At 38.2% G+C, this 27,900-nt stretch overlaps 1 protein-coding gene, 1 long non-coding RNA gene and 2 gene segments (V, D, J or C); 2 read left to right on the forward strand and 2 right to left on the reverse strand.

Moving 5' to 3' along the window:
- Positions 1 to 704: 704 nt before the first annotated feature.
- On the forward strand, positions 705 to 1,441 carry LOC132096922 (T cell receptor alpha variable 38-1-like). The segment is given in 2 exon segments: positions 705 to 978; positions 1,089 to 1,441. Coding segments are annotated over 2 exon segments (393 nt in total).
- A 10,698-nt stretch (positions 1,442 to 12,139) lies between these two features.
- Positions 12,140 to 15,490, reverse strand: LOC132096923 (uncharacterized). The gene is made up of 2 exons (XM_059502612.1): positions 13,944 to 15,490; positions 12,140 to 13,779 (listed from the first exon to the last, which is right to left on the reverse strand). Exon 2 carries the CDS (start codon positions 13,775 to 13,777, stop codon positions 12,140 to 12,142), a length of 1,638 nt encoding a protein of 545 aa, XP_059358595.1. The 5' UTR covers positions 13,778 to 13,779; positions 13,944 to 15,490.
- Positions 15,491 to 19,932: 4,442 nt separating this feature from the next.
- Positions 19,933 to 20,651, reverse strand: LOC132095770 (uncharacterized). Its single transcript, XR_009422499.1, has 2 exons — positions 20,410 to 20,651; positions 19,933 to 20,313 (listed from the first exon to the last, which is right to left on the reverse strand). It is a non-coding gene; the product is annotated as an uncharacterized LOC132095770 (long non-coding RNA).
- Positions 20,652 to 23,136: 2,485 nt separating this feature from the next.
- Positions 23,137 to 24,312, forward strand: LOC132095771 (T cell receptor alpha variable 38-1-like). The segment is given in 2 exon segments: positions 23,137 to 23,357; positions 23,471 to 24,312. Coding segments are annotated over 2 exon segments (498 nt in total).
- The last annotated feature ends 3,588 nt before the right edge of the window (positions 24,313 to 27,900 follow it).

The following is a 27,900-nucleotide window of genomic DNA, read 5'->3' on the forward strand; positions in this document are numbered from 1 at the left end:
TAGATGGGGAACCGACCTATTCGGTTAATCGTATTCTGGACTCGAGACGGAGGGGACGAGGATTCCAGTACTTGATGGACTGGGAAGGTTACGGTCCGGAGGAGAGGAGTTGGGTACCTGCTAGGGACATACTGGATCACTGCCTTATTGATGATTACAATCAGCAGGTAGGCCCTTCTGGGAACTCCAGGAGGGGGGGGTACTGTCACGATTGGTAAACCGTGATCTCTGGGTTTTGCACTTTGTGGGTGAAGTCTGTGTGTTACGCGTCAGCACTGATTAGTTTGTGGGCGTCTCCGTTAATTGTCATCAGCAACAGCTGTCACTCTTTACTCATCCATATATATTGGCTTGTCTAGCGTCTTGTGTTCGTGAGAGCGTTGTTTCATGTTTATGACCTATGCTTTGCTTTCTTGTGTGTTTCTGCGTTGAAAGTCCGTCTCTCCCTGGAACCCCGTCCACTCTACGCAACCCACCACCAAGCAACACCACTTACCTTTGGCTCGCTTCTCCGCAGTTCCTGTGTCACCCTCTCCTGCTGCCTACTCACCTCCGCCTTCCGGATTCGTCACTCATCACCACCATCTTGGACTGTGCATTCCTCCCAGCGTTATTTGTGTCTCAGTTTTGTATTGTCTTCATTAAATCTCATTTATCTCGCACTTGCTTCCTGCCACTCCTTCACCCAGTCGTTACAACAATATCATTACAATAGTCCCATTATTATAAGGTCAAATCCTTAAATAAGGATGGCAGATCAAATTTGGTTCATTTGTTCTGTAATCATACAGATGTGACATCAGGTCATGTGACTGGATCTGATGTCAAATTCATTATAATGTGGCTCAGAGAGGAGGGACTCAGTGTGTTAATTTGATTTTGTATCTGACAGAGACTGCGGTTGAATCGATTCAGCTTGAATCTTGAACACATGTACAATGGATCTTCATTCAGTCATTGTGTTCTGTGCCTTAGCTGGTATGTTATCTGGATAAATATTATTATATAAATGTAGATTTTTATTGTAAAAAATTAGTTATATGAAAAACATCTCATAAAAATGACCAATATCCCTCTTCTTTTTTCAGCTGCTGTCTTTGGGAATGTCATTAAACCAAACAAAACAGATGTTTTTGCTGAGGAAGGTTCAAATGTTACATTATCCTGTAGTTTCACTGCATCTGTAAATTCAGATAATCTCCACTGGTACCGTCAGTATGGAAGATCAAAACCTGAATTTATTGTACTCATCTACAGCAAAGCAAAAATAGCTGAGGTGTCTAAGATAGATTCAAGGTTCTCTGTTAACGTTCCAAAAAGTGAACGTGTGGATCTGGAGATCTCCTCTGCTGCTGTATCTGACTCTGCTCTGTACTACTGTGCTCTGCAGCACACAGTGGCAGGAAACACATCAGCTCTCTACAAAAACCTGTTACAATGAGAGACAAGAAACATGATATTTAATGCAAAAATTATCAAAACAAAACAAAGATTCTAAAGTCTAAGATTCTGAAGTTAATCAAAAGGGCAGTTTTTTTCAGTATGCATATTTGTGTGGCATTATGAAACGTTAATTACAGCAAATCCATACTGTTACAGTATGTCTTAAGACATATAGTGTGTGTGTGTGTGTGTGTGTGTGTGTGTGTGCCTTGCTTTGCTGGTCCTCTCTCTCTCTATCTATTTTTCACAGGGTTGGATCCTACCAAAGTGATCTCCAGATCTGATTAGTGCTAATGGGACCAAGGAGCAGCAATAAAAGGATCTGCTGTGCCTGGGAAAGGGGATGCTCAACTTGTGATTTCCTGTTGTTCCATTGTACATGTGTTGTTCTGTGTTGGCGGTGCTGATGATCTTAGCTTGCCTGTTGATCTGCCTATTGTGTTCAGTGTGGATTTGGGTTTTGAGTTGATAAGGTGTTGTCAATCTCATTTTCCATTTTGTTAAATTTAAAAGTAGCCTATTGTAAATTATTATAGCTTCCACACTTGGAAGCTGTAGAGGATGAGTGCCATTTTCTTCTGCAGAAAATGTTTTCTCCTGTTTTTCATTAGGAAGTTACGGTAGCATATTGTATTTTTATAAGTTTTTCTTTTGTTAGGGAATTTAGTCTTTTCTGTTAGGAGCTGGCTTGGTATTTGTTTGTTGTTTTGGCCTTTGCTCACCCCTGAAGTTGTGCTTTTAATCTGTGGTTCTGTAAATAAATGTATAAAGGGTCTTTGTTGTTGATTTCAGTTTATGTTGCATCCTTACCCTAGACAGGGTCGTAACAATACAACAGTTCTTTAATTGACCATTCACTTTAGAATTTTCTACCATTCAAAAAATAAAAAAACTTTATTTGCATGAATGTGTATGAGATTGCAGAATTTCAGTTATGCCATACTTGCAGTGAACCAGAAGAGGGCAGTATGTGTTCAATATTTCATTAAACAATACAGCAGCTTTTACTGTATATTTCTCCACAAGCTCCTCCTTGGATCGTCGTTATAATACCAGAAGCCAGACTCTTATATTTACATATTTTTCTTCAACATAGACACAGTCATGCCACACAGGTTGATGAATATATTTCTCTTCACAATATTCATTCTTGGTATGAATTCTAATTTAATAAAGCTGTATATTCATGTAAGTTGATTATATGCTGTATTGTATTGTACATTAAATATTCTTAAATCTTTACAGAGTGCAGATCAGAGGACACAGTTGATCAGCCAGACAAACATGTGACTGAAGCTGAAGGAAGATCAGTAACATTACAGTGTAAATATAAAACAGATTCAGCACAAGAAGATTTATTCTGGTACATCCAGAGAGCGAATGACTTTCCTAAATACATCCTGAGGAGAAGCAAATATGGAGGAGACAATGGAACTGAGTTCCAGGAGAGATTTCACTCTAAACATTCATCCAATTCAGTTCCACTGACAATCAAGAAACTACATGTGTCTGACTCTGCTGTGTACTACTGTGCTCTGAAGACCACAGTGAGAACACTCAAGTCAAACCCCATGCAAAAACACATAGGCATAAACATGCACATGACTGTGCACAGTATAATTGTCTTTCAAACATGTGAAAAACTGGATTATGAAACATGGTGTTAACACGAATGTTTTTCATCTGATTTTGTTTTAAAGAATTACCTAATCAGAATTTAACACTGATGGAGAGATAAATGTGTTTCACATGATGCTACACTGTTGTGAGTTGCGCCAAAAATTACATTGAAAATGTTTCTGAATCTGATGGAGGAAAAACTTTAAAACAGTAAACTACTTCCCTCATTAATGTCAAATATTATTTTAATTAAAGCTGCCACACTCTGGCAAATAGTAATATTTTTTTTAATAATACTTATTTGCAGTAACTTTTTGTGCACAATACTGTGCTCTGAAGCCCACAGTGACAGGAAACACATCAGGGGCCCGTTCTTCGTACGTCGCTTATTACATCCGAGATCAAATGACACATCCAAGATGATATCATCGTGCTAATCATGATCTGGCTAATTGGTTTCTTCGAACACACCTGTTGTGTATGATTAGTATCGCTGGATTGAGTTATCTGAGATAATTGCGCGTTCATGTGTTGGCTTAAAAGGGGATATGTATCGATACTCGAAACCATGATCAGCAGTGAAGCGATTGGCTGGTGGCAAGACGGCAATGTAATGGCGTCATATAATTTAAAATGACACCCGACGGAAAAACTTGACAAATTTCTGGACTTTTATAAAGAAACAGCCAAGCAAACAAAACTACATAAATGTTATAATAGATACATGAAACAGATAATAGGGTTTTTATTTTTTTATAATTTTTTTCATGATTCCCAATTATTTAGATTCGAAATTTATAATAGTTGTGCAGTCATTAAATTTTTATTTCAGTGTAGAAATTATCTATTCATTTCATTTTATATTTGGACATATTTGTTACGTGACAGCATTAATTAAAGTTTCTTAAGGGTCAATATCATGTTATCTGCATCTCCTGCACTCCATCAAGCAACTCTTATAATAGCAGTCATCACTCAAAATAATGCACAACTCTATTATCTGTATAGCATGTGTGTAAGACTCTAATACAATTATGAAGTAATACTTTTATGACAAATAAATATTTCAGTGAGTAAAACTGGCTGTCTATAGTAGGCTGTTATGGACTACACAGCATTTTTATATTATTTTAAAATATTTTTTAATGATTATTATTTTAAATTATTGTCCCTGGATCAGTACGATACACTTGTAATAAAGTAGCGGTGGTAGCAGACATATTTTGAGTATCAGTTCTGGTTGAAAAGAAGCGATCTAATCCTGTTTACATGAAATAAGCCTGCTCCCGAGCAGGTTTAAGCTTACGGACCTGTTGCTATGACAGCAGCTCCGGGATGAGCTTCGAAGAACCAAACGATCCAAGATCATGCCAAATCGTCAACAATCAAATCCAGCTAACGGAGTTAGCGACGTACGAAGAACGGGCCCCAGCTCTCTAGAAAACCTGTTACACTGAGAGACGAGAGAAACACAGAGACAAAGTTAGCGGTGTTCACACAATGTCACATGGAGATATGGCCTAAATTGCCTATGCACTCTGTTACCACTATAATGTTTTGTGCACAGTTAGGAATGCACATCTTTTTTTATATATAACATTCTCTTATAAACTTGAATATTTATCTTACAAAGTTTAATGACAATCATGAACATCAGCAACAAAATCAGAGAGGAGGAAGTCCTGTGTGTTTCTGACTGATCTGCAGTGACTTACAGTTCAGAGAACTGAGAGACTCAACAGAGAACTGAACTGATCATGGACAGATGCTTTCTACTGATTCTCATTGTGGGAAAAGGTATTAATGAAATTCTATATAAATATTTATGATGTTTTTAAAATCTCAAAAGGCTAGATTACTTCAGTCAGTTGTATTTTTGTGGTTAGAAAGGTGTTTGCAGTATTATTTAATCAACTTTGCTTTCACCAAATCAAAAATCTATTCATATGTACATATTGTTTAGAGTTTTGGTTGTTGGAGACAAAATAAAGCCAGATAAAGAGATGAAAAAACCTCTGAAGAAAGAGAAACTGTCTGTGACAACTGGATGAAGGAGATGGAAACAAGTGCGAGTATGAACAATTTAATGAAAACCAAACAAGAATACAAACAACGCTGGGAAGACGACAATCCAAGATGGTGGAGAGATGGTGAGTAATCCAGATGGTGAGTTGGCAGCAGGAGAAGATGGCACAGGAACTGCGGGGAATCGAGCCGAAGGTACGTGGTGATGCTTGTGAAGGTGCGATGAGTGGATGAGGTTCCGGGGGAAGACATGGACATCCAACACAGAAGCATAGAACAGTTACCAGACATGAAACAACGCTCTCACAAACACAAGACGTGAGACAAGCCAAAATATAGGGAGAGAGTAATGAGTGACAGCTGCTGCTGATGACAATTAACGGAGACGCCCACAAGCTTATCAGTGCTGACGCGTAACACAAAGACTTCACAACAAAGTGCAAAACCCAGAGATCACGGTTTACCAACCGTGACACTGTCAAGCTGATCTGCTCATATAGTAAAAATAATGAATATGTGTGGCTTTACCGGTACAGACAGTATCCCAACAGAGAACCACAATTCGTATAATCCACCAACAGATAATGAACACACCTCTGATGGTTTAATTCAGCTACAACACATACATCCACTGAACTCACTATTACAAAGAGATATTCTTTATAAAAGTTAAGAGTCAACCACGCCTAACTAAAATGGCTCATTCTAACACGCCCCACATGTCTATATCACGATGCTGGAAGATTTGCATTATGTTTTTAATCATTAATGATTTAAATTTAATTTTTTAAATGCTCTTAACAATTATTCTTGTTCAGCTGCTGTTTTTGTCAGTGTTATCAAACCAAACCAAACAGATGTTTTTGCTGGGTTCGAGTGTTACATTACCCTGTAGTTTTTCTTCTTCTGGAAATACAGATAATCTCCACTGGTCCCATCAGTATGAAAGATGAACCTGAATTTCTGGTATGTCCTTGTCCTCCGGTATTCCAAAGGAAGCTGAGGTGTCTGATGTATATCGAAAATTCTCTGTTAAAGTTGTATAAGGGAGAAAAACCATATTGATCTGAAGAACTCATCTGCTGCTGTATCAGACTTTGTCTATAACACAGTGACAGGAAACACATCAGATCTCTACAGAAACCTGTTACATTAAGAGACAAGATTAAAAACAGAGATAATAATAGAGATTAAGACAGAGAGAAAGAAGCTATAAGTGATGTCCATGTTCATGAGAAATGAGTGGAAACTACAGTGAAAAATGCAAGAACATCACGAATATAAGCCATGCCTTTATAAAGCAGGAAGTTCCTGTGTGTGTTTCTGACTGATCTGCAGTGACTTACATCTCAGAGCACTGAGAGACTCAACAGAGAACTGAACTGATCTGATTGAACATGGACAGATGCTTTATACTGATACTCATAGTGGGAACAGGTATATTTACTGAGTAACTGATGAATATGAACTTTTTTATAACATAAAACCCCAAATGCTAAATTATTTAGTTGACTGATTGTTTGTTTTTCCACATAAAATAAGGAAATTGTATTTGAAAAAATATATTTTGTTTAGTTTTTTATTATGTGTTTATTAATATTTTGGTTCTATGTGCTTATTGTTCACAGGATTGGTGGCTGGAGACAACATTGATCCAGATAAAGGGACAGAAAAAAATTGTAAAGAAACAGAACCTGTCAAGCTGAGTTGCTCATATAGTACAAGTAGTGAATTTGCTTGGCTTTACTGGTTCAGACAGTATCCCAACAGAGAACCACTATTCTTATTATACAAAAATGCTCGGACAGCGAGTGGTGAACACACATCTGATCAGCGGTTTCAATCGTCTACATCACGCACATCCACTGAACTCACTATTAAGAGTGTAACTCTGTCAGATTCAGCTCTCTATTATTGTGCTCTAAGAGTAGGAGCCCAGTGATACAAAACATGAGACATGTCATACAAAAACATAAAGCTCTTTTTACTTTGAACCAGTCTAGTGAAAACCACAATCAAAACCACAATCTATATAGCCTCAAATGTATCAAAATATGTGGTCACACCTGTGTAAGACAGAATTAGATATTTGTTGCAAGGCATAAAATGTAAATTAGAAACTTAAGTAAAGTAGCATTAACATGTCCAGATGTCATGTTCCACATGTAAACCACTTTTATATGGTCATGTAATCTCAGAATTACTTTTTTGGGGGGGTTGGGTTGTTTGGTTTGGTGTATGGGTTTGTTGCACCTCTGCTAAATATCAACATTTTTTCATGTTTGTTTTTCTATTTTGCAAGCTGTTTGAGCATTTTTTGATGAGAGGCTTGTGGGCGGCAGTGGCTCAGTGGTTCATGTAGGTTGTCTACAAACCGGAAGGTTGGTGGTTCAATCCCCGGCTCCACCTGACCAAGTGTCGAGGTGTCCTTGAGCAAGACACCTAACCCCAGCTGCTCCCGACGAGATGCATGGCGCCTTGAATGGCTGACACTGCAGTCGGTGTGTGAATGAGTGTGTGAATGGGTGAATGTGAGGCAACTTGTAAAGCGCTTTGGATGGCCATGTGGTCTGTTGAAAGCGCTATATAAATGCAGTCCATTTACTTAATAACAGCCAGTTTGAAGGTTTGAGGAATTAATAATAGTCAGAAGAGGATCCATGACTTCTGGGAGCACCTCTTTTAGGAACTTAGATGGAATAGGGTCTAACATAAATGTTGTTGGTTTAGATGATTTAACAAGTTACAATACAATTTTTCCTCTCCTATAGTAGAGAATGAGTGGAACTGTTCCTCAGGGGGTCAATAGTGCACTGTCAGATTTGATACTTTATCTGATGGCTGAATGGTTACAATTTTATCTCTAATAGTATTGATTTTAGAAGTAACGTAGTTCATAAAGTCATTACTGCTGTGATGTTGGGAAATGTTGTTGATGCTTTATTTTTCGTTAATTTAGCCACTGTATTGAATAAATACCTGGGGTTATGTTTGTTTTCTTCTAAAAGAGAAGAAAGGTAATCAGATATAGCAGTTTTTAATGCTTTTCTGTAGGATAGGTTACTTTTCCCGCCAAGCAATATGAAATACCTCTAGTTTTGTTTTCCTCCAGGTGCGCTCCATTTTCCGGGCTGCTCTCTTTAGGGTGCGAGTATACTCATTATACCATGGTGTCAGACTGTTTTCCTTAACCTTCCTTAAGTGTAAAGGAGCAAAAGAAAGAGTCCATAGTTTCTGTTACATCATCAAGTTGTTCTGAGGTTTTAAATATGCTAAGGAATTCGGATACATCAGGAAGATTACGAAGCGGTAAGAAAAGTCTTTTGCGGTAGAATTGATGGTTCTACCATACTTGTAACAAAGAAGTATAATTTTCAATTTTGGCTATATGAAGTCTGCACAAACTTAATAATGATCTGAGATATCATCACTTGGCTGCATAATTTCAACACCATCAACATCAATTCCATGTGACAGTATTAAATCTAGAGTATGATTTCGACAATGAGTAGGTCCTGAGACGTGTTGTCTAACCCCAATAGGGTTCAGAATGTCTATAAATGCTGATCCCAATGCATCTTTTTCATTATCAACATGGATATTAAAATCACCAACTATTAAAACTTTATCTGCAACCAGCACTAACTCAGATGTAAAATCAGCAATCTTTTTAATAAAATCTGTATGGTGCCCTGATGGCCTGTATACAGTAGCCAGTACAAACATCAAAGAGGATTTATCATTAACATTTGTTTCTCTGGATAATGTTATATGAAGCACCATTACTTCAAACGAGTTATACTTGAAGCCTGCCCTCTGAGAAATCCTGAAAACATTGTTATAAGTTGAAGCAACCCCCCCCCCCCCTCCCCCCTTTGACTTTTGGAGGCGGCTCATGTTTCTAACAGTAATCTTGGGGGGTGGACTCATTTAAAATAATGTAATCATCAGGTTTTAGCCAGGTTTCTGTCAAACAGAGCACATCTAGATTATGATCAGTGATCATATTATTTACAAAAAGTGTTTTCGTAGAAAGGGATCTGATAGTCAATAAGCCAAACTTTATCATTTGTTTATCCGTATTGCATCTGTTTTTTATTTGTTGAACTTCAATTAAATTGTTACTCTTAAATTGGTTTGGATGTTTTTTGTATTTTCTAGTTCTGGGAACAGACACAGCCTCTATAGTGTGATATCTAGGTAAAAGAGTCTCTATGTGCTAGCAGACGGTCGGTTTAGCCAGTCTGTCTGCTTCATGACCTGGGCCCCAGTTAGTCAAATATAAACTCTAAGACTATGTGCCATATTTCTAGAGAGAAGAGCGGAGCCACCCCAGGAGGGATGAAGACCATCTCTTTTCAACAGGTCAGGTCTGCCCCAAATGCTTGTCCAATTGTCTATGAAACCTATGTTATTCTGCAGGCACCACTTAGACATCCAGCCATTGAGTGATGACAATCTGCTATGTATCTCATCACCACAGTAAGCAGGGAGGGGACCAGAGCATATTAAAGTGTCCGACATCGTGCTTGCAAGTTCACCCACCTTTTTAATGTTATTTTTAGTGATCTCCAGCTGGCGAAGTCGAACATCATTACCACTGCCATGAATAACAATCTTACTGTATTTATGTTTAGCATTAGGCAGCACTTTTAAATTTGCCAAGATGTCAGGCACTCTGGCTACCCACATAGCAAAGACTTGGCCAACATGTGGCCTCAAGGTGGCACTGCTGGCCTCCTGTCCGCAAAGGCATGTACCCTTTCAGCCAGAGCTGGGCCATGTGTGGCAATGACGGCATGGCGGGGATCCGGCAAACAACATGAGGGCCGATTCTTGATGGGAGGAGTGTGTCCCAGATCAGTCCAGTGATATGTGGCCCAAATCAGGCTAAGATCTGGCAGCATATTATGTGACCCATGATAAACAAGATAAATAAAATATTACATGATAATGGTTAAATGATCACATACATTTTAATGAAGTGTAGAACTGTTAAAATGTAGTCTTTGTAGTCAAGTCAAAACAGAATGAAACATATCATTTAAAAATTAAGCATATCGGTCAAGTGCATTAAACTGCACTTAATTATAATTTTACTAAATTTTATATTATTATTCTTGGTACAGTAGGGGCATATTATGTTATGCACAAGCATTAAATAATATGATCATGAAAGTATTTTATTTTTATTTAAATCCTGTATCCATTTGATACTTGGTGTGAGGAACGGATCCAAATTCAAACCGCATTCATTGGCAATCTGTATCTCCTTCCTCTGTAGCTATAGTAACTATTTAAAATGTGCCATTAAGAAGTTTTACAACAAGTAAACTGTATACTTTATACACTCACTCTTTATTGGTTGATTTGTTCTTTATAAAAATAAATAGAAAAACCAATGCAATACATTTTTTTTTATTGCACAGTTACATGATGTGTGGGTTTTAAGTCTGATTTTCTATTACGTTTAATGTACTTTATTGGCATAGTTTGTGTCTACATTAAAGCATGTCAGAAAATGAATAATTGTGATTGTGGTAAGGATGGTCTTAGTTGTAGCTAGGCAGGCAGCAAAAAGAAATAAAACTCTATTAAAGTCTATTAAAGATGATTTAATTTCCTTGTCAGGACATGCTCCAACAGTGTAACAGGGTTCCATCCACCAAAATTTCAACACAGGAAAAAAATAAAGTACAAACAAATAAAAGGGGAAAAAACAATAACAAACTAATATCTACATAAAGAACATCAAACACGTTGGCTACTGGCCCAACAGTCACCTTTTCTCCTTGAGTCCAAACAATTAGACTCTTTATAGTTGAGGCTCCTCCCCTCAAATTCAAACATACCAATGGCAAGGATATCTCAATTGCAATATACATAAGATTATTTATGAGTCCAGATTTAACCTCAACATGCAAAAATTAATATTAGCATCTTCTTTATCAAGCTCCATTTTCATCATGAAAACCAACGAGAATCTTAAAAGACATGCATTCAATGTAATAACATTTCACATTCTCAATATTTGAACTCCTCCTCCTTTGGGAAGGTATAAATCAGGCTTCCTGTTCGCGAGCCCCTCCTATTAGGATGTTCCAGGAAGAAGGTAAGACAAGAGGTTCTCCATTAACAAACAAATCATTATTTGTATAAATTTACATTCACCTTTTCCTATTTCCAGGCACAAAAGGCTAAGACAGGCACAACATGAGTCGCACTGGAATGTGCACCTTCCACTCGACACATGTGTGGGACAAACCGTTAATAAAATCATCTTGAACACTCAACCCATTGTTTGGTTCTTTGAAGTGAAAGTTACAAACCTCATTTTATCACATTTCTCCCTTCCCCCCCCCTCTGAATGAGATTAGTCTGGTGAACGGGATAAGTAATCAGCAATGAGATTTTTCTTACCTGGACAATGCTCAATTGTAAATTTATATGGTTGCAGAGCCAGACACCAGCGCAGTATCCTCGAATTACTATTCTGCATAGTTTGCATCCATTTCAAGGCTTGGTGGTCAGTTTGCAGGGTGAATTCCCGCCCCAGTAGATAGTATCGGAGAGAGTCAATAGCCCACTTGATCGCAAGGCCTTCCTTTTCAATCGTTGAATATCTCCTCTCTCTGTCGAAAACTTTTCTGCTCAAGAACAGTACTGGCCTCTCACTGCCAGACTCTCCTTGGGCCAAAACTGCTCCCAGTCCGACATCCGAGGCATCCACCTGCACAAGAAACCTCTTCAAAAAATCAGGGCCCTGCAACACTGCCTCTTGACATAACATATCTTTAAGTGCTGTGAAAGTTCCTTCGCACTCCACTGTCCAGTGAAACTTAGATGGACTCTTTTTGGTTAAATCAGTCAATGGGGTAGCCAAAGATGCGAAATGTGGAATAAAACGGCGGTACCACCCAATTAAACCAAGGAATCATCTCACTTGTTTCTTTGTCTGTGGCCTTTGAATGTTTTGAATACACTTAAGCTTCTCCACCTGTGGCTTAATCTGACCATGGCCAATGAGGTATCCCAAATACTTTACCTCCGTTTATGCCCACGAGCATTTGGTGGTGTTAATTGTGAGTCCAGCTTGCTGTAGCCTTCCTAGGATCTCTCTAAGATGATCTAAATGTTCCTGCCATGTGCCACTATATATTACTACATCATCTAAATATGCTGCTGCATATTGATCACATCCAGCAAGTACATCGTCCATAAGTCTCTGGAACGTTGCTGGTGCTCCGTGTAACCCAAAAGGCATTACATTATACTGATATAGTCCAGTGGGGGCACGAAATGCAGTGTACGGCTTACACGATGGGTCAAGGGGCACTTGCCAGTATCCTTTACATAGGTCTAGTGTAGTCATGTAATGTGCTTTACCCAGCTTTTCAATCAGTTCGTCTATTCGAGGCATTGGGTAGGAATCAAAGCAGGATACGCTGTTCAGTTTTCTAAAATCGGTACAGAACCTCAGTCCACCATCTTTCTTAGGTACCAGAAGTATGGGACTTGACCACTCACTTTGGGAAGGTTCGATGATTCCCATCTCCAACATAGTTTCAATCTCCTCCTTCAGTTTCTCTACCATCCTCTCGGGAACTCGATAAGGCTTCTGTCGAATTGGAACTTCCTCTTTCAAGATAATGTTGTGGGTGACTACTTTGGTACGCCCCGGTCTTTCCTGGAAGAGAGATGGAAAGGATTGACGTACCTCTGCCAGTTGTTGTTTTTGTTGTTCACTTAAATGTGAATTAAGGCCAGGATCTTCTGCTGAAAGTCGAGGTGGCTCCATCTCTAATTCATCTTCTTCCTCCACGACTGCCCGCACCATCAGTACTACTTGATCTTTAGGTTCCAGCCCCCTCTCCTTAAACTCCCGCAACAGGTTGACATGAAGGATCTGTTTAGGACGCTTTCTTTCAGGACACAGAATTTCATATGTTACAGGGCCAAGTTTTCGGGTTATGACATATGGACCTTGCCACTTGGCCAACAGTTTGCACGCACCTGAGGGTAACAGTACTAGAACTTTCTGTCCAGGTTTTAGGTCTTTTTCTCTGGCATGATTGTCGTACCATACCTTCTGTCTCTTCTGGGCATCTTGTAGATTTTCTTTGGCCAAAGTCCGGAATGTCTCCAACTTGTCCCTCATCTGCAGTACATAAGAGACGACACTGCGCTGGGCTGGTTTCTCTGCCGTCCACTCCTCTTTGAGCATGTCCAGGGGACCTCGAACTTGCCTGCCATACAAAAGCTCAAAAGGAGAGAAACCAGTTGAACATTGGGGCACCTCTCTGTATGCAAACAAAAGGAAAGGAATCCATTTATCCCAATCTCTACCGGTCTCAGCCACAAATTTTTTAAGCATGCTTTTCAGTGTGCCATTAAAGCGCTCAACTAACCCATCAGTTTGAGGGTGAAACGGTGTAGTTCGAATACCTTTAATGCCCAATTGGTTATACAGTAACTTCATCACATTAGCCATAAAATTAGTCCCTTGGTCAGTAATAATCTCAGAAGGTACTCCAACCCTAGAAATCAGATCAATTAAACATTTCACAATATGTTTAACCTGGATTGACCGCAAAGGGTACACTTCTGGATATCGAGTTGCATAGTCGCAAATTACCAGGGCAAATTGGTTACCTGAACTCGTCTTCACTAAAGGACCAATTATGTCCATACCTATTCGGTCAAAAGGGGTACCAATGATTGGTAAGGGCTGCAAATAACTTCGATCTGCCTTACGGACAGGAGCTACCAGCTGGCACTCAGAGCAGGTCTTACAGTAATCTTGCACTTCCTTATACATTTTGGGCCAGTAGAACCGTTGACTAATTCGCCCATACGTTTTCTGCTGACCTAGATGTCCAGACCAGGGTATAGTATGACCCAGATGTAAGATCATCTTACACAGTTCAGTAGGCACAACCAATCTGGGACTCTCTGTGTTTGCCATATACAAAAGATTGTCTTTTAAGATATACTGATCCCCACCAAACTGTGGTACACCTACCGGCTTACCATCTACCTCTCACAATTGTTGATACAGAGGTTGTAAGGTAACATCGGACCTCTGCAATTCCCCAAAATTGTCAGGCACTCTCCATGGAGGATCAATAACATCTGACTCAGGTCCAGGGAGTCCTGGTACAATATCCTGGGCCTTAACTTTCCCCTTATGTTTTTCTTGCTTTCGTTGTATTTTACTCTTCATGATCTTCCCCCCAGACCCAAACAAATCTGCATGAGCATTGGGTAGGGGTTGTAGCCCTTTAGTTTGTGATCGGGTTACTACTGCACAAGTTTTAGGGTTTGCATTGACCAGATCAGTTAAAGAAGGAAAATCATCACCTAACACCACATCATATGCCAGATTGTCAATTACCCCCACCTTCAGGAAAAATGCCTGTTCATCAATAACCATGGTTACATCAGCCGTTGGATAGGCCTTTTCTTCCCCATGTACACATCCTAAACACACTGTATCCCCATAGTTTAACATTTCACAGTTCAGTAAATGTGATTTTACCAAGGTTTGTGTACTCCCCGTATCTACAAGTGCTTCAGCAGGATGACCATTGACAATTACTGATAGGATATGTCTATGTTTGTTCATGGTTTTCACCAGTTCATTAGTCCACTCCTCTCGGGGAACATAACACATGTTCATTACCTTGGGGTTTCTTAATGGGCAAAGAGATGCCTTATGCCCAGGCTGCTGGCAGTAATAACAGATCAGAGGCCCCTTAGCAAAAGTAGAAGTTTTTCCCCCTACTCCCACAGTTTGATCACTGGGCTCCTCAGCTTTACCCTTACCCACAGTAACTCTGTAAGTCCGTTGCGGTTCCCGATGTGCGGCCATATACCTCTCTGCCAATCTCGCAGCTTCCTCTCCCGTCTGGGGTTGATTTTCCTTAACCCAAGTCCTCACATCTGGACGAAGAATCCTCAAGTACTGTTCAAGAATGATGGTCTCTCCTATCTGGTCCTTAGCCTTGACTTCAGGTCGCATCCACCTCTTATACAACCCTTTAATTCGATTATAGGTCTCTCTGACACTCTCACCAGATGGCACTGTGATACTCCTGAAGCGCTGGCGATAAGTCTCCTCCATTACATTGTACTTAGCTAGTACTGCCGCCTTGATGTCCTCGTAGGAACCGGATCGTTGTTCATCCATGCCAGCATACGCTTCCAAGGCCTTGCCTGTTAACAGAGTGACAACTCGAGCCGCCCATTCATCCATTAGCCATCCCCACGTTCTTGCAATACGTTCAAAACGAATGAAAAAACTCTCCACATCTTCCCCCTCAATGAATTCAGGAATTCGTGGTTCATGATAACGCCTATAAGGTACTGCTGGTGATCGACTTATAGCTTGTATGCTATCAACCACAGGGTGAACTTGAGGTGAATGCATCATACCTCGTGATGATGGTGGATAGACAGTTCTAGGTGTAGGTAAGGGATGGTGAGTATGTTCAATCAATCAATCAATCAACATTTATTTGTATAGCGCTTTACAACAACCGTCAGGTATCCAAAGTGCTTCACATCATAGAATACAATAAACATCATATCATACAATAAATACATATAACAAAAAAGAAAACAGCAAGAGGGAAATTGTGTCACCACTACTATGTATTAAAAGCCATCCTAAACAGGTGGGTTTTAAGTTTAGACCTAAAAAGAGTTTCATCTGCAGTTGTACGGATATCAGGGGGTAACTTGTTCCAAAGTCTTGGGGCAGAAACTGCAAACGCCTGATCACCCCAACGCTTGTACTTTGACCTTGGGACTTCTAAAACCAGTTGATTTGAAGACCGTAACGACCGGCTGTGCTCACGCAGGGTTAAAATCTCACTTATGTACTCCGGTGCTCGGCCATTTAGGGCCTTAAAAACAAACAACAAAATCTTAAAATGTATTCTAAACTGTACTGGAAGCCAGTGTAAGGAATAGAGGACAGGAGTAATGTGTACACACTTAGGTGTATTTGTTAAAAACCGAGCGGCAGCATTTTGCACAAGTTGAAGTCGTGCAATAGAGCCTTGACTTAAACCTACATAGAGAGCATTACAATAATCCAACCTCGAACTAATAAAAGCATGAATCACCTTTTCTAGATCATGCCTATTAAGAAAAGGCTTAACTTTAGCTAGAAGACGAAGCTGAAAAAAACTCATTTTGACAATATTGCTGATTTGCTTGTCAAATTTCATGTCGCAATCAAAAGTAACCCCTAAATTTCTGACAGCAGGCTTAAGGTATGGAGCCAAAGCCCCCAAACTCACCGCTGAACCGTTTGGGTTGCCGAAGATGATACACTCCGTTTTTTCATTATTTAAACTAAGAAAATTTTGTGACAACCACATCCTAATATCATCGATACAACTAAGTAGGGAGTCTAGTGCGACATTATCATTCGGTTTTAAAGGCAAATAAATCTGCAAGTCATCAGCATAACAGTGAAAGGATAGATTGTGCTTTCCTATAATACTCCCTAACGGCAACATATATAAAGAAAACAAGATTGGGCCAAGAATTGAACCCTGGGGTACCCCACAAGAAAGAGGAGCAGCCGACGAGGAGCATTCACCAATCATAACAGAGAAGCTCCTATCTGCTAAATAGGAGCTAAACCATTGAAGTGCCAAACCTCGAATGCCCACACAATGCTCAAGACGAGAGAGGAGGACTGCATGGTCCACCGTATCGAACGCTGCTGTGAGGTCCAAAAGCACTAACACAGCAGGACTCTCGGCATCCACAGACAAGGCAATATCATTATGTACTCTTAGCAGTGCAGACTCGGTACTGTGACGTGATCTAAAACCAGACTGAAATTTTTCGAGGACAGAATTTTTCTGCATTAAGGCTTGTAACTGTATAAAAACAACTTTTTCCAAAACCTTTGACAGAAAAGGCAGATGAGAAACTGGTCTAAAGTTAGATAACACTGAAGGGTCAAGATTTGGTTTCTTAAGTAGGGGCCTGACCACAGCATGTTTAAATGCAGCTGGGACACAACCTAGACTAAGACACAAATTAATTAAAGTGAGTAAACTTGACCCAATGGCGGTATTAAAAACTTCTTTCACTATCCTGGCTGGGACAATGTCTAACGGACAGTTGGTGGGTTTCATGTGCTGCACTACCTCAGAAAGCAGTGTAAGTGAAACTGGCTTAAAATTCTCAAAAACAGCAGAAAGCACTGGAGCAGCAGGTACAAACACGTTAAAATTAGCACTGCAGTTTTGCCTGACAGCTGCTACTTTGTCAGTAAAATAACCAAGAAATTTCTCACATGTACTAACTGAAACCTCTGTCGGATCAGAGGTGCATGGATTCAACACAGAGTTAATGGTATTAAATAAAACTCTAGGTTCATGACAACTGCTATTTATGACCGAAGAAAGATAGTGCATCTTCGCTGCCTTCACAGCCTTCTGGTATGTGGCTAGGCTGTCTCTTAATAAACCTAGTGAACACCTACGGCGGGTGTGATGCAGCGGCGCCTAGAGGCTGAGGAGACAGGTTTACTAGTGGGTGGTGGAATACTGATCTCAAATCTAATGGGGAAGTGATCTGAGATACCAGATTCTGTTATTTCTTCAAGTGAAACTGAGAGCCCGTGTGAAATAATGAGATCCAACGTGTGGCCAAGTTGATGTGTCGGACCTTCCACACATTGATTTAAGCCAAAAGAACTTAAAAGAGTTTTAAAATCATGAGCAAGTGGGTTTGAGGGACAACACACATGGATATTGAAATCCCCACAAACCAAAAGCTTATCATATTTAGGAACAACATCAGCTAAAAACTCAGAGAACTCGTGCATAAAATCTTTGTTTGGCTTTGGTGGGCGATAAATAACTGCAAACAATACAGGATAATCTAGATCAGCCACAAACAGCTGAAGTTCAAAACTATTATAGACAAGTGCAGGTAGTAACCGGCATCTGTACTCATTTTTGAAGAGCGTGGCCAGCCCACCGCCTCGACCTGACACTCGTGGGGAGTTGTAGAAAGAGCAGGCTGACTTGCTCTTCAAAGCCCCATTCATTTCTAGGTTTCTGAAAAATGGTAGATTTCAAATCATGCAGTTCATCAAACAGAACTTTTTCATTTCTTTGTTGTTGTCTCATGAAACTCTCTCATTTCTGTCAAAATTCATGTCCCATAACAACATTATCTTTATCATCACAAGGAGTACTAGCTGTCCCAGTCTTGGGTCTTACCACCAGATCACCCAATTGCCTTGCTGCAGGGGCTCTGTTGCCGGAACCGAACAATGTACAGGAATCCCTGAGCTAGACGCATCCAAAGCCGTATCTAGAGCCCTCACATTCTTACTGTCCTCAATTAAAGTTTGAATGCGTGTCTCTAATTCTGAAATCTTCTCTGTCAGCCTAACTATTTCCCTGCATTTATCACATGTGAATCCCTCATCAGCGACAGAGATAGATAAACTGTACATGTGGCAAGAGGTGCAAATAACAATAGCAGGAGAAGCCACTACTCACCGTGCTTGATGAAATATTCTTACCACAGTTGTGTGATGAACTTCTGAAAAACTGGAGAGAGAGAGGGTAGCAAGAGAGAGGAGAAAAGAAAACAGTGATAGGTACGAATAAAAACGCTAATGACAAGCTAACGAGTGCTAACGCGATGCATGTGCACTGAACTCACGGATTTAAAATAAAAGTGAATGATCAAATTAATCAGATTAGATTGATCGATAATATCAGAAATATGGTGGGAATTAAGTTATATTTGATCACTTTAAACAACAGAGAGAGATAGTAAGATAAAGATTCTAGATAATGATAATGCAAACTGAAAACAGCATTCTAAAATTGTTAATTCCAGTAGATTCATACAAAAGTAGAGTATGGCTTACGTTTCAATCACAATACGCCACAAAGTGGCAGTGTTCTCAAACTTTCTTTAGGAACTGGTTCCTTTATCTTTCAAGCTTCTCCTCAGAGTCCAATACTATTGTGAAAGGAAACCTGTCGTATTTATTTTGACTTCATTGTTTGAAACAGATCCTGAGGTGGTCCAGGAATATATTTCTATTTCCACTATTCATTCTTGGTATGTATTTCTACACATTTTAAGCAGTTAGATAACTAATTTGTATCGACTGTTTGTTGATATGGATTTTATGATACACATCAAAAATCATAACTACATCCAATATTCTTAAATCCTTACAGAGTGCAGATCAGAAGACAAAGTTGATCAGACAGAGAAATAAGTGACTGCAGTTGAAGGAAAATCAGTGACATTAAGTTGTACATATACAACAACCTCTACTCAACCATACCTCTTCTAGTACATCCAGAGAGCAAATGACATTCCTATGCATACTGATGAGAGACAAATAGGAGCAGATAATGATGCTCAGCTTCAGGAGAGATTTCACTCTAAACTATCATCAGATTCAGTTCCACTTACAATCCAGGATGTGCGTGTGTCTGACTCTGCTGTGTACTACTGTGCTCTGAGGCTCAGAATCAAAAAACTCAGGTCAAACCACATATAAAAATACAGAGACATAAACATGTATGTGACTGTTTCTTTAAGATAAACATATAGTTTAAAAACTGTATTAAAATCAAAATGAATCTAGCAGTCAATCATGAACTACAATATTGATCATGCAATCATTATTATATTGATTGCATGATTTAATGTAACTTGATGATTTCAGTATATTTTGTAATAGTGTTTATTTTTTTTATTTTTTTTAAGGCCATGTTTGTAGTTGAACTGTCTTCCAACATAATCAAAAGGATAACATATTATTTATGCTTAGGCATCAAATGATGGTACGCTGTTGTGTATATTTGTGTGCGTCAAGCCCCAAATACCATTCAAGACATGACTGCAATGGAAGAAATGGAAAAAATGCAGGAACATATTACAATAATTATATTCTCACAAGGTCATATTCCTAAAAAAGGATGATATTTGGTTAAATAATTAAAATCAAATTTGGTTAATTTATTTATTTACTGGTAACCACTTTTAACAGTAGGTCATGTGACTGGATCTGATGTCAAATTCATCATAATGTGGCTCAGAGAGGAGGGACTCAGTGTTCATATGATCTTGTGTCTGACAGAGACTGCGATTGAATCGATTCAGCTTGACTCTTCCCAGAGTGAACAGTTGTACAATGGATCTTTATTCAGTTATTCTATTCTGTACCTCAGCTGGTATGTTATTTAGTTATTAAATATATTTTTTGTTGTTGTTGAAAATGTGTTATATTAAAAACATCTCACAAAAATGCACAACTTCTTTTTCAGCTGCTGTCTTTGGAAATGTCATTAAACCAAACAAAACAGATGTTTTTGCTGAGGAAGGTTCAAATGTTAAATTATCCTGTAGTTTCACTGCATCGGGAGGTTCAGATAATCTCCACTGGTACCGTCAGTATGGAAGATCAAAACCTGAATTTATTGTACTCATATACAGCAAAGCAAATGATGTTCAGCAGTCTGATGTAGATCCGAGGTTCTCTGTTAACATTCCAAAAAGTGAACATGTGGATCTGAAGATCTCCTCTGCTGCTGTATCTGACTCTGCTCTGTACTACTGTGCTCTGCAGCCCACAGTGACAGGAAACACAAGAACACTGTACAAAAACCTGTTACAATAAGAAATAAAAGAGAGAAACACAAAGATAGTGAAAGGTAGCCAATATGCAAATGTAATCAATCTAATGCATAAACAATCAAAACATAAAACAAAAATGTGAATGTAAATTTTTCTGGCAGCATAAAAGATTAATTACATCAAGTCCCTATAGAGCCATTATCACTCACTTTAGAATATCCTGTCAGAATTTTTTTTTTTATTTGCAATAAGTAATACTTGCAGTGAACCAGAAGAGGGCAGTAGTTGTTCAATATTACATTTGATAAAATAGTAGTATACATTATGTTACATTACATTATAATAATCATTATTATATTGATTTTGTGATTTAATGCAATGATTTCAATATCATTTCGTTTTTTTTTTTCTTTATTCAAGGCTGTGTGAAGTAGAATCGTCTTTCCAGGGGTGGGTGGTCAAGCTGTCCAGCAGTCATTTTTTTTCAGTCCAGAAAAATCACCAGCTCAGTCATAAACGATATTATTACAGGTGCATCTCAAAAAAATTTAATATCATAGAAAATGTATTATATTTTACATTTACTGCACACAAATTATTTTTTTGTTTTGTTTTAATTCTGATGGTTACAACTTACAGCTTAGGAAAATAAAAAAATGAAGTGTCTCAAAAAATTTTTATATTGCATTTTGAGTTTGATTAGTTTGATTAATTTTGAGTATAAATACTGGGTACCTCTTAAGCTAGTTTAGCACATGCAACCATACTTGCCAACCTTGAGACCTCAGAATTAGGGAGATATTAAAAAGGACCGGGGGGGGGGTGGGTTGTGTGTCGTCATATATATCACATACACAAACGATGTGTCATCATATATAATATCACATACACAAACGCAAAGAAAAATGTAATTCATTTATTTGACAAATTCAATTCCTTAAGGCCTCTCCTCAGGAGGTTAGACCCTAATTTGTTAGCTACTGTAAATGAAGAGAGATGAAATAGCTAGATCTTATCAATAAACATTTATTAATTCATAGCCTAATGCAACAATTACATAAGTAAACTCTCAACGGCGCCCAGTGACGGTTGGTGTAGCAATATTGTTGTCCAGGTGGAAATCGGGAGAAATTCGGGAGAAAGGTCGGTCCGGGAGATTTTCGGGAGGGGCTTTGAAATTCGGGAGTCTCCCGGAAAATTAGGGCGGGTTGGCATGTATGCATGCAACCACAATTATGAGAAAGACTACTGACTTTACAGTTGTCCAGAAGACAATAATCAACACCCTCCACAAGGAGGGTAAGCCACAGAAGGTCATTGCTAAAAGGTCTGGCTGTTCTCAGAGTGCTGTATCAAAATATATTCACAGAACGTTGACGAAGGAAAACGTTTGGTAAGAAAAGGGGCACAAGCAACAGGGATGACCACAGCCTTGGGACGATTGTCTGGAAAAGCCCATTCAAGAACTTGGGAGAGCTTCACAAGGAGTGGACTGAAGTCAGAGTCAGCATATCAAGAGTCACCACACTCAGACCTCTTCAGGAAAAGGGCTACAACTGTTACATTCCTAGAGCCAAGCAACTACTGAACCAGAAAAAAATGTCAGAATCATTTCACCTGGTCTAAAGAGAAAAAGAACTGGACTGTTGCTCAGTTGTCCACACTCCTCTTTTCAGATAAGAGTAAATTTAGCATTTCATTTGGAAATCAAGGTCTGGAGTCTGGAGGAAGACTGGAGAGGCATAGAATCCATATCAAGTCCAAAGTCAATGTATCCATCTACCAGGAGATTTTGGAGCACTTTATGCTTCCATCTGCTGACAAGCTTTATGGAGATGCTGATTTCATTTTGCAGCAGGACTTGTTTGCTGACCATGATATTACTGTGCTTGATTGGCCAGCCAACTCGCCTGAACTGAACCCCTCGAGAATCTATGGGGTATTGGGAAGAGAAAGATAAGTAATATCTGACAAACAATGCAGGGGAGCTGAAGGCCGCTATCAAAGAAACCTGGGCTTCAATAACTCCGCCGCAGTGCCACAGGCTGATCGCCTCCATGCCACTCCGCATCGAAGTAGTAAATCATACAAAAGGAGCCCCAACTAAGTATTGAGTTTATTATTAAACCGGCTTTGGAGATCTTGAACTGTTTTGTAAATCTTTTTTTTTTTTTTTTTAATTGATCTTTGAGAAAATATTCTGATTGTCTGAGGTAATGATTTAAAAAATTTCCTAAGCTGTAAGTCATACCCATCAGAATTAATACAAAAAAAAAACTCTTAAAATATCACAATAGACCGGGAAGAGAAGACAATGCTGAATAAAGTTTTGAAAGAATTGTTTCCAAGCTTTTTACAAATAAATCCTACTCATTCAATGTTCTTAAATAAGGATGGCAAATCAAATTTGGTTTATTTGTTCTGTAATCATACAGATGTGACATTAGGTCATGTGACTGGATCTGATGTCAAATTCATCATAATGTGGCTCAGAGAGGAGGGACTCAGTGTTCATATGATCTTGTGTCTGACAGAGACTGCGGTTGAAAGCATTCAGAGGACTCTTCTCAGAGTGAAAACTTGTACAATGAATCTTCATTCAGCTATTCTGTTCTGTGCCTCAGCAGGTGTGTATTTATTTGGTTAATTATTATTATATATAATTTTTTTTGTTGTTGTTAAAAATAAGTACTATTAAAAACATCTCACAAAAATTACAAATGTGCCTCTTATTTTTCAGCTGCTGTCTTTGGGAATGTCATTAAACCAAACAAAACAGATGTTTTTGCTGAGGAAGGTTCAAATGTTACATTATCTTGTAGTTTTACTGCATCTGGAGGTTCAGATTATCTCCACTGGTACCGTCAGTATGGAAGATCAAAACCTGAATTTATTGTACTCATCTACAGCAATAAAAAAGAAGCTCAGCAGTCTGATGTAAATCCAAGATTCTCTGTTAACATTCCAAAAAGTGAACGTGTGGATCTGAAGATCTTCTCTGCTGCTGTATCAGACTCTGCTCTGTACTACTGTGCTCTGGTGCCCACAGTGACAGGAAACACAAGAACAATGTACAAAAACCCGTTACAATGAGAGAAAAATGCAAACATGATCAAAATATGAAAAAAAGATTCTAAAGTTAGTCAAAAGGCCAGTTTTTTTACAGTGTAAAAATTGTATGGCATTATGGAACGTGAATTATAGCAAATCCATATAATACTGTCCTGTAATAGACCGGTCACTTTAGAAAAATTCTACTATGCAGAAAATAAAATACTTCATTTGCATGAAGGTGTATGACATTTGCAGTTGCCATACTTGCAGTGAACCAGAAGAGGGCAGTAGATATTGACTATTTAATTTGAGAATACAGCAGTTCTCCACAAGCTCCTCCTTGGATCGTCATTATAATACCAGTTTCAAGACTCTTACATTTACAGATTTTTCTTCAACATAGACACAGTCATGCCACGCAGGTTGAGGAATATATTTCTCTTCACAATACTCATTCTTGGTATGAATTATCATTTAATACAGCTGTATATTCATGTAAGTTGATTATATGTTGTATTGTATTGTACATTAAATATTGTTAAATCTTTACAGAGTGTAGATCAGAGGACACAGTTGATCAACCAGACGAACATGTGACTGAAGCTGAAGGAAGATCAGTAACATTACAGTGTAAATATAAAACAGATTCAGCACAAGAAAATTTATTCTGGTACATCCAGAGAGCGAATGACTTTCCTAAATTCATCCTGAGGAGAAGCAAATATGGAGGAGACAATGGCACTGAGTTCCAGGAGAGATTTCACTCTAAACATTCATCCAATTCAGTTCCACTGACAATCAAGAAACTGCACGTGTCTGACTCTGCTATGTACTACTGTGCTCTGAAGACCACAGTGAGAACACTCAAGTCAAACCACATACAAAAACACTTAGGCATATACATGCACATGACTGTTTCTTTACAATACACATTTCTGAAATGTAAAGCTATAATAAAATCATAATAGTCAAATGAACTATAATAATAATCATGACATCAATATTATCAGTGTCAATTCTCCAAACTGCTTTATCCTCTGTAGGGTCACAGCAATGTAACATTATATTGATATTTATTATATTTAATTGCATAAATTCAACTTCATTTTAATTAAACGTGTTTTTATTTTTTTATTTAAGGTCTGCGCACAGCATAATTGACTTGCAAAGATATGAACAACTGGATTATGATACATGATGTAAACAAGTATGTTAATCTGATTTTGTTTTAAAGATTTACCAAATTAGAATTAGAATTTAACACTGATGGAGAGATAAATGTGTTTCACATGATGCTACACTGTTAGGAGATCAGGCCCAAAATGACATTCAGAATGTTTCTGAATCTGATGGAGGAAAAACTTTAAAACAGTAAACCACTTCCCTCATTACTGTCAAATATCATTTTAGCTAAAACAGCTTTTAGTTAAAATAGTGTTTTTCTTCTTTCGTAATGGCATATTTTTGATAGTTTCTGAAAATGTTACGTTCAGTTTTATAAAGTTACGTTCATTTTTATTGAACCAAATGTAATTCCATACACATGGAGTTACTGCTGTTTCAAATCCTATAAAGAGAAACTACATCATACAACAACATTATCTTTTAACATTGTTATACATTTATATTGTGAAAATTATACTGAAAATTGAAACTAAAATAAACGTAACTCTACAAAGAAAAATGACATATTATTCAGATTTTCATTACGTAATATTTCCATGCTTATGATAAAGGGAAAACATATGCATCAAATATTTTAAGAGACTATAGCCTTAAATTAATTAATTTAAATTATAAATACATTAAAATATTTTAATTAAAGGTGTGCACGGTCATCACCACTGTAAAGTTTTGAGCACAGAGAGGAAGCTAAAGTGCATCGAAATGATTTAAACATCATGCTTCTTGTGGTGCTTTTGAGGCAAAAGTTAGTGCAAATCTTTTTATATACAACATACTTTTATTGTCTAATAAAATAATATAGTTATCTAACACAGATAAATGACAGTCATCAACAGCAGGAAGTTAAGAGAGCAGGAAGTTCCTGTGACTGATCTCCAGTGACTTACAGCTCAGAGCACTGAGAGACTCAACAGAGAACTGAACTGATCTGATTGAACATGGACAGATGCTTTATACTGATTCTCATAGTGGGAACAGGTATATTATTGATTAATTAATGAAACTCTGTTCATAAATATTTATGATGATTTAAAATCTCAAACCACAAAGGCTATTTACATTACTTTATTCATTTGTATTTTTGTAAACCATGGCTAGAAAAGTGTTTGCAGTTCATTTGTACTTATTGTTCACAGGTTTGGTGGCTGGAGACAACATTGATCCAGATAAAGGGACAGAAAAATCTTCTAAAGAAAGAGAAATTGTCAAACTGAGCTGCACATATAGTTCAAGTAGTCAATATGTTCGGCTTTACTGGTACAGACAGTATCCCAACAGAGAACCTCAGTATTTATTATTCAAATATCCACCAACAGATTATGAAGACACCTCTGATGGTCGATTTAATTCAGCTACAACACGCACATCCACTGAACTCACTATTACTGATGTACGTCTGTCAGATTCAGCTCTCTATTATTGTGCTCTAAGAGTAGTAGCCCAGTGATAAAAAACATTAGACATGTCATACAAAAACCTGAATTTCTTTTCACTTTGAAAATATCTAGTGAACACCACAATCAAAACCACAATCTATCCAGCTCTTAATGTAATAAAATATGTGGTCACACCTGTGTGAGTCTGAATCAGGTCTGTGAAAAAATTCCAAGAGGCATGAAGTGAAAAGTATTCAAGTAAGTTCTTTGTGGCTCCTTTAATAGCCTATACAAATACATTCTCAAGATAATTTGTGACCCTGGACCACAAAACCAGTCTTAAGTCGCTGGAGTATATTTTTAGCCATAGCCGAAAAAAAAAAAAATTGTATAGGTCAAAATGATCAATCATTAGTATTTTAAATAAATATCATGTTCCCTGAAGATATTTGGTAAATTTTCTTAAATATATCAAAACTTAATTTTTGATTAGTAAAATGCATTGCTAAGAATTCATTTGGACAACTACCAAGGCGATTTTCTAAGTGTAACGATATAAACTCTAATAATCATCGGGAAGAAGGAGGCGGGAACCGGCGGACAATCAAATAACATTTAATTTCAAAATAAACACAAAACAGCGCACCAGCCCCTCACGGACGACTGGTGCGCGCAAATAAAAACCAAAACACAACTAAAATCCCAGGCCTGGTCCTCTCTCGTCCTTCATTGTCGTCGCTCCAGTTTTATATCCTTCCATCTCCTCCGTGGGCCTCGAGACCGGTGGGTCGAACAGGTGTAGCTCATCTCCAATCACTCCACCGGCCTCGCTCCCATGTCCCTCGTCCCCGCCCCACTCGTCACACTAAGTATTTCTATTTTTTTTTGCACCCTCAGATTTCAAGTTTTCAAATACACTGAACAAAACTACAAATACAACACTTTAGAAAAACACACATTTTAGAGTGACATTTTATTGTGGCCAGCCTAAGACACACCTGTGCAATAATCATGCTGTCTAATCAGCATCTTGATATGCCACTGTGAGGTGGATTATCTCAGCAAAGGATAAGTGCTCACTAACAAAGATTTAGACAGATTTGTAAACTATATTTGAGATAAATAGGCCTTTTGTGTACATAGAAAAAGTCTTAGATCTTTAAGCACAGCTCATGAAATAGGCCAAATATTGTCAGATCCTAATAAACCATACGGAAAATTAATGGAAAGCTTATTTATTCAGCTTTCAGATCATTTATAAATCTCAATTTTGAAAAATGTACACATAAGACTGGTTTTGTGGTCCAGGGTCACATTTCTTAATGCTTGTGATACTTCATTAAAAACAGGGAGATCAGTTAAGTATGACTTGTTGAATGGCGCTGGCATTCTCACTTATTCAATATTATCACTCTTTGTGGTTCTTCAAATGAAGTGTCTTTCAGTATCGCTCCTGTTGAGTTCAAAGCTCTTCTGACTCTCCAACAGCATCCAACCTATTTGATATTATCGCTCAGTCTTCTGGGTTTATTTTCATGGCTTTTGAGTTTCTTTT

The sequence above is a fragment of the Carassius carassius genome, chromosome 20 (genome assembly GCF_963082965.1).
Source record: "Carassius carassius chromosome 20, fCarCar2.1, whole genome shotgun sequence".
NCBI classification, from domain to species: Eukaryota; Metazoa; Chordata; class Actinopteri; order Cypriniformes; family Cyprinidae; genus Carassius; species Carassius carassius.